The sequence below is a fragment of the Erinaceus europaeus genome, chromosome 11 (assembly GCF_950295315.1).
Source record: "Erinaceus europaeus chromosome 11, mEriEur2.1, whole genome shotgun sequence".
Taxonomy (NCBI): Eukaryota; Metazoa; Chordata; class Mammalia; order Eulipotyphla; family Erinaceidae; genus Erinaceus; species Erinaceus europaeus.
The window spans coordinates 5,851,804-5,859,954 of NC_080172.1; the positions used below are offsets into that span (position 1 = coordinate 5,851,804).

At 43.4% G+C, this 8,151-nt stretch overlaps 1 protein-coding gene across 1 annotated transcript in view; it reads right to left on the reverse strand.

The window, feature by feature from the left end:
- The window catches only part of SERINC5 (serine incorporator 5), a 112,891-nt gene that overhangs the window by 22,722 nt on the left and 82,018 nt on the right, over positions 1-8,151 (reverse strand). Inside the window, exon 6 of the mRNA XM_016186230.2 lies at positions 1,963-2,174. Within this exon, the coding sequence (XP_016041716.2) occupies positions 1,963-2,174 (212 nt within the window). The remainder of the gene's footprint in view (positions 1-1,962; positions 2,175-8,151) is intronic.

Sequence of the window (8,151 nt, forward strand, 5' to 3'; positions counted from 1 at the left end):
GGCCTTTTATTATTATTTTTTTAAATAGGCCTTTTTATCATGTTGCTCTCTGGCAGAGGAATAAGACCTACCTTAGCAATCAAGGACACTAAGCCAAGTATCTTAAAATAGTAGAGCTATTTTAAAAGGTAAAGATTTAGCCCAAGGCATATTTTCACATGAATACTAACATTTTAGGAAATTCTTAACCAATGGAGTATTAGGACTAGGAGAATAATACTTTCAGTTTCAACAGCAGACTGGAATTTTTAGTACAGAAAAATAAATGGACTTATTCAACACTAATTATCTTTGGGAGAAAGGCGTATTTGTTTGTTTACATATGAATAAGGGAGAAATTCAGAGCTTCACTCTGAATTATCTGAAAGTGAGGCTATCATGGGCTTTGCAAATGAGTCTAGCCATACTTCTCAGACATTTTTTTTTTTATTATTGCTTTTTGATGCGGTAGAGAGAGTTTCAGGCAGACAGAAAAGCCAGAGCACCGCTCAAGCATACGGGACACCAGGAGTTGAACCAGAAATTCCAGCACAGAAGTCTGTCACTCTCACCAGGTGCCTTTACAAGTCTCTACTCTACAAGGGATCCAGAGGCTACAGTTTACCAGCCATATTTTCCTTTTCCTATATACAAACCTGAATGTCATGTGTATTTTTTCACTTGTAGGGCAAAAGAACTACAAGAAACATTAGACAAAGGACATTTCCCTCTATAACCAAAAACAGCACATCCTGAAAGACAACATATACCCGTCCCTTTTTTTTTTCTTTTCTTCTGGGATTTATTTACTTATGAGGGAAAGAGAGGAAGAGGTAAGAAGGAAGGAAGGAAGGAAGGGAGGGAGGGAAGAAGGAAGGAAGGGAGGGAGGGAGGGAGGAAGGAAGGAAGAAAGAGGGAAAGAAAGAAAGAAAAGAGAGAGGAAGGAAGGGAGGAAGGGAGGGAGGCAGGGAGGGAGGGAGGACAAGAGCGTCCGTCCGGCACATGTGACGCCAGGTATCAAACTCAGAAGCTCATGGTCGACAGTCCAAACCTCTGTTCACTGCGCCACCTCCAGGATGCACATATCTGCTAAAGCCCTTTCCAACCCCAAGGTCTTTTTTTTTTTTTTTTTTGGCTTGGAAACAACATTAAGTAAAGGTCAGGCTCAGAGGCATTGGCAGGGCTGAAAAGGACTGGGGTCTGAGGAAGGTTGGCCATGGAGCCAGATGCCGGCTGAGCAGTAATCAGATTTCCTGCTTCCGGACAGATAGGCCCGCCTGTCGCTAATTTCTAATCCATGGGCTCTTAGTGAAAGAGGACTGAAGAACAGAGATTTGCAGTCTTTTCAAGAAAGTTTCACAGGGAGATACCAGGAAAGCACTTACTATACACAAAGGGCATTTTACATTTAAAGGTTCCTTGTGGCTCATTATTTAATAAGGGCCGTAGCTTTCACCCTAATTATTGACTTAATTATCTAGATTTCTTCCTGGATGTGGCACATACTTGATGGTCATGTTTAGTCCCAGTGTGGGATAGGAAGAGACCATTAAAATACCATCCTTCCTAGGGGCCGGGGGTAGCATGCCTTGTTAAACGCACATAATGCAAAGCGCAAGGACCCACACAAGGATCCTGGATCGAGCCCCCGGCTCCCCACCTGCAGATGGGTGACTTCACAAGAGGTGAAGCAGGTCTGCATGTGTCTCTCTTTCTCTCCTCCCCTCCCCTCTCAATTTCTTTCTATCCTATCGAACAACAACAATGGGAAAAAATGGCCTCCAGGAGCAGTGGATTCCTAGTGAGCCCCAGAGAAAACCCTGGAGGCTAATTAATTAATTAATTAAAGCACCATCTTTCCTGTAACGAATTCACCTCTCACCAGCCAAAAAGTGACCATGGATGTGAAAACTCCTGGTGACGTCTGTTCAAAGACATTTACTAGACATATAAATAAGGAAAGACGGGAGAAACAGCGCTTACGATTCTGGACACAGGGTGAGATGGCCACCATTGAAATCAGCAGACACAGGCCTCCATTTATCCCCAAGAGAATCTTGTTCTCCATGCAACCATCTTTCTGGGTATAAAACACTGCCAAGAAAATCAGGCCCCCGGTGGCGACGGAGTACATGATGAGGGTCACCAGGGCCAGGGAGGCGTACCATAGCCTGTTGCTCGCCGTGCCTGCAGTCCTGTCTCGGCAAAGGACACAAGAGGAAGAGAAGTTGAAGTCAGTGAGTCTCTGCCCACAGTTTGCATTAACGGAGGCTATCGGGTCCCATGGAATCACTAATAGTTTTCTTAAAGTTCTATCACTCTACGGATGACTACAGGAGAGCATTAAAGGTAGACGATACTGGTAATTCTGCTAAAAGAATTCTTCGCTTAAGGGGGCTGGGTGGTGGCACACCAGGTTAAGTGCACATATTATGAAGCACAAGGGCCTGGGTTCAAGCCCCTGGTCCCCGTCTGCTCCCCACCTACAGGAGGCCCACTTTAAGAACAGTGAAGGAGGTTGGCAGGTGTCTGTCTTTCTCTTCCTCTATCTCCCCACCCTCTCTAAAAATTAGGAAATGAAAAAGAAATGGCCTCAAAAAGCAGTGGACTCATAGTGCAGGCACCAAGTTCTAGCTATAACCCTGGTGGTAATGAAAGAAAGAAAGAAAGAAAGAAAGAAAGAAAGAAAGAAAGAAAGAAAGAAAGAAAGAAAGAAAGAAAGAAAGGGAGAAAGACAGAAAGAGGAAAGGAAAGGAAAGGGAAGGGAAGGGAAGGGAAGGGAAGGGAAGGGAAGGGAAGGGAAGGGAAGGGAAGGGAAGGGAAAGAAAAGGTGGTGGCACACCTGGTTGAGTGCACATGTTACAGTGCATAAGGACTCAGGTTCAAGCCCCCAGTCCCCACCTGCAGGGGGAAAGCTTTGCAGGCAGTGAAGCAGGGCTGCAGGTGTCTCTCTCCCTCTCTATCACCCCCTTTCCTCTCAATTTCTGGCTGTCTCTATCCAATAAATAAAGATAATAATAAAAAAAACTTTAAAAAAAGAAAGGAAAGAAAGAATTCTTGGTTTAAACTTAGAATATTTCTTTTTCTAAATACAAAGAATTTTGTCTTTGACTTAATGGTTCAACTGCAGTGAGTATCGACAAAACATTATTCTAGTTTCTCCACTGTAAATCTGAATTATCCTGAGATAAATTTTGGCAGAATTAAAAAAAAGAAAATTGGGTTTTTTAAATGGATCCTGAAGGAGGAGGGATTAAAGTTAATAACTTTTACTGATGTCTCTTTCTTTTACCTCCTCCCCCAGGGGACTGTTTGACTCTGGTGTACGGAGGTATTGGGAATTGAACCTGGGACCTCAGAGCCTCAGGCATGAAAAATCTGTGGTGTAAACTGCCATGCTATCTCCCTGATATGCCCATCTTCTCTTTAAGGAGAGGAACAAATTAAGTTCACTCAGAGAGAAGTAGACTAATGTCAGGCCTTTTGTTTTTAATCCCTACACTACGGTGTATGATGATCAGTAATGAGACCATTTCTATAAAATAATGCTGAATCCAGAAAGGGAAGAATCTTGATGTGAAAAGAAAATCAGAAAACCATAAAAAAAAATTTCAAGACATTTATAGTAAAAAAGCTTACTAAAGGGAGTCAGGCGGTAGCACAGCAGGTTAAGTGCATGTGGTGCAAAGTGCAAGGACCTGCATAAGGATCCCGGTTCAAGCCCCTGGCTCTCCACTTGCAGGGGGGTCGCTTCATAGGTGGTGAAGCAGGTCTGGAGGTGTCTATCTTTCTCTCCCCCTCTCTGTCCTCTCCTCCTCTCTCCACTTGTCTCTATCCTATCTAACAATGACATCAATAACAACAATAACTACAAGGGAAAACAAGGACCACAAAAGGGAAAATAAGTATTTTTTTAAAAAAAGCTTAGTAAGGTGCCTTCTAGTTAACATAAATAGCAATAAAGGGGGGTGGGCAGGCAGTGGTGCACCTGGTTAAGCATTCACATTACAGTGTGCAAGGACCCAGGTTTGAGCCCCTCCCCCCCCCCCCCCGCAGGTAGGGAGTGAGGCTCGAACCTGAGTCCTTGCACATAGTATTATATGTGCTTAACAGGTGCACCACAACCTGGCACTGTCCCTTTTATTTTCATTTTAGTTTTTAAATTTCTTTATTGGGGGATTAATGTTTTACATTCAACAGTAAATACAATAGTTTGTACATGCATAACATTTCCCAGTTTTCCACATAACAATACAACCCCCACCAGGTCCTCCTCTGCCATCATGTTTCAGGACCTGAACCCTGCCCCCACCCCCACCCCAGAGACTTTTACTTTGGTGCAAGACACCAACTCTGTCCAAGTTCTGCTGAGTGTTTTCTCTTCTGATCTTTCTTTTCAACTTCTGCCTATGAGTGAGAATATCCCATGTTCATCCTTCTGTTTCTGACTTATCTCACTTAACATGATTTCTTCAAGCTCCAAGAAGGGCTGAAAATGGTAAAGTTACCATTTTTAATAGCTGAGTAGTATTCCATTGTGTATACAGACCACAACTTGCTCAGCCACTCATCTGTTGTTGGACACCTGGGTTGCTTCCAGGTTTTGGCTATTACAAATTGTGCTGCCAAGAACATATGTGTACACAGATCTTTTTGGATGGATGTGTTGGGTTCCTTAGGATATATCCCCAGGAGGGGAATTGCAGGGTCATAGGGTAGGTCCATTTCTAGCCTTCTGAGAGTTCTCCAGACTGTTCTCCACAGAGGTTGGACCAACTGACGTTCCCACCAGCAGTGCAGGAGGGTTCCTTTGACCCCACACCCTCTCCAGCATTTGCTGCTGCTACCTTTTCTGATGTGTGACCTTCTCCCAGGAGTGAAGTGGTATCTCATGGTTGTCTTTATTTGCATTTCCCTGACAGTCAGAGGCTTGGATTTTCACTTTATTCTTGCAGTGTCAGAGCTTAGCACAAGGGCAATTCTACCACGTGGTGGATTTTGTCGTGTCCCCGAGTGTGGTGAGGAGACACCGAGTCCTCCTCTACCATGTGTGGCGCCTCTTCTGTGTCACCCAGGGTGTCCCATGTGTCATCAGGTTTGAACCTGGAACCTCACATGTGGGAAGGTCTGCCCCCAAGAGGTGAGTGCTTTCCGGGCACTATTGACTACAGATTCCCAGGCCTTTGATTATATGATTTGCCTCAAAAGCACAGCACTCTTAACGCTTTCCATGGAAAAATAAAAATGCTTTTTCTTCTATTATTATTATTATTATTATTATTATTAATTTTAAATATCCTGAAAGTGCGAAGATCCCAAAGGCAATAGGACAGATATGCTACGGACCGGCAGACCAGGAGACCGTGGGTTTTAATGTCTCTGGTCCTCTGGCTTTCAGCAAATCACTTGACCTCTCAGACTTAGGTTTTCACACCTGTGATGTGCTTAGAGTAGTATTTTAAAAATTTTTAATTTATTATTTGATTGAGGCAGAGAGAAATTGAGAGGGAAGAGGGAGGTAGAGGACACACACACACACACACACACACACACACACACACACACACTCGGAGAGCCCTGGAGGAGGACCCTTCACGATCGGTGAAGACGATCTGGTCTGCAGGTGTCTATTGTTCTCTCTCCTTCTCTATCTCCTACTTGCCTCTCAATTTCTCTGTCTTATCCAATAAAGTGGAGAAAGAAAAAAAGGGGGGCGAGGAGAGGATGGGAATGGTCACTGGGACTGGTGGATTCACAGTGCCAGCATGGAGTCCCAGGTCTAACCCTGGTGGCAGGGAAAAGAAAGGAAGGAAGGGAGGGAGGGAGGAGAGGTGATGTGACAACCACAACAACTAAGCACAGGGACCAGGATGTGGCACACCCAGTAGAGCGCCTGCATGATCTCGCAGAAGGACTTCGGTCCCTGGACCTCACCTGCAGGTGGAAAGCTTCGCCGTGGTGCTGCAGTGCTGTAAGTGTGTCTCCTCCTTTCTAGCACTCTCTCCTCCTCTTTTCTCTCTCCCCCACCTCATCCTCTATCAAAAACTATAAACAAACCCCTTTTCAATTAAATGAATTTACATGAAGATAACGATATTGGTGAGATCCCTGTACCACCATAAACGCAGCTAAGCAGTCAGTGCTCTGGTTAAAAAAAAAAATGATCATTTTTTTTGCAATGATCATTTCTTGCAAAGCTCTTTATGCAGTCTTATTGAGTGGTTCCTGGAAAGTTTTAAAGCAACAAAACTCTCCCAAAAGGCCTGTGAAAAATTGGCATTATAAGTGATCCCAGAAAATGGTCTCAGAATCAATTGAAGCATCAAATTCAGAGTAGAGAAGCGTAAGTCCTTCGAAGAGAATGTATTATTTAATGGGCAAATCATGCACTCAGGAACAAAGATATTAATAATTCACCAAGAAATTACCTGCTTGGAAAATATATTGGCAAAAAACATTAGGGAAAATTTCAAATGACATATTACCGTGCTTAATAATAATAAAAAAAAAATCAAAGTGAAAACACATTAAGAATTATCATGAGGGCCAGGGAGACAGCACAATGGTTATATAAAACATTCATGCCTGATGCTCTAGAGTCTCAGATTTTATCCCTGGAAGTACCATAAGCAGAGGTGAGCCATGTTGACCTCACACATTACCATGAGCAAGGACCTGGGTTCAAGCCCCTGGTCCCCCCTTATACAGGAGTGGTGAAGCAGGTCTGTAGGTGTCTCTCTTTGCCATTCCATCTCTCCTTCTTTCTCTATTTCTGTCTCTATCCAATAAAAATAAAAATGAATATTTTAAAGTGCTTTGAAGAAACTGGTAATATTCTTTGTTTCACTTCAGATAAAAAAGTAAAAAGTTCGTATTCATAGAAAAATATCTGACTCCCCCCCCAAATAAATGTAAAACAGCACAATGCAGATATATAAACATTTTAAAGCTTTTTTTTTAAAAAAAGCTTTACAGGACACAACAGGTAGTTGCTTTTATTCATATTTGATAAGTAAGATGAAGAGCAGATAGATGCTTGGCCCACAGTCACCAGCACAGCTCCCTTGGCCTTCACCCTCCAGGGCAGGCTCCTGTCTGTCTGTTCTCTCCTCTATGTGACTCCGAAAAAGAAAGCCGACTTGCTAGTAACAGTTTGGCATTTCCAAATTTTCCTGAAATGGAATTCTATTTTCAAAGCACATAGAAAAAAATTATATTAAAAAAATGACTTCATTTCCTTTCCTCCTCTCTTTCCTTTTTTATTACCACCAGGGTTATCGCTGGGCTGGGTGCTGGCACTGCGACTCCACTGCTTCTGGTGACCATTTTTTCCCTTTTTAAAAATTTTTTTCCTAAATAGAACAGAGGGAAATTGAGAGAGGATAGGGAGACAGAGAGAGGGAAAGAAAGACAGACACCTGCATACCTGTTTCATGCTTGTGAAACGTCTCCCTTGCAGGTGGGGAGTGTGGGGGGGGATTGAACCAGGGTCCTTGGACATGATTTGTACGTTTAACCAGGTATATCATCATCTGGTCCCCCAGGGGGACTTTCCAAGGTAGCACAGCTTTTCCTAATGAAGGGGTCCTTCTACACATGCACTAGCCGCTTTTTTGTTTGTTTTGTTTTGTTTTTAAATAAGAGTCATTCCATCACATCTTCTATGCAGGTGGCAAAATTCCAGCCTCAAGATATCTGTGCACATGTGTATACACACATCATGCTAGTACACATGCAACACACTTTAATCTCTTAAAAGATGGGCGCCTATCCACACAGGCCCTAGGCCAGATGGATGGGGTCAACACTTCATGGTATTTATACACTTTCCTCAGGTTTGGGAGCCGCTCTCTGCCCTAACCTAGCTTTCCAGGTCTTTTCTCAACTCTGACACCATCTGGCCAGAGAATACTTTTCCCCATCTGCATGTTAACTGTCAGGCTCAGGCAAAAACTACTAAATCATGGGCCCCTTGGAATATACCTTAGCAGACTTTCTAGCTTCTTCCGACATGAAGGCCCCTAATTTCACCTGCTCTAGTTCTACTTTTGGGTTCCTGTGGATTAAACAATTTGTCCTGCTTTATATCTTACCACCTTTCAGCCACCAAATTGCAGATGCTACTAGGATGCCAACTTGACTTCCCTGGGCAGACGGCCTCACCAATGTGTT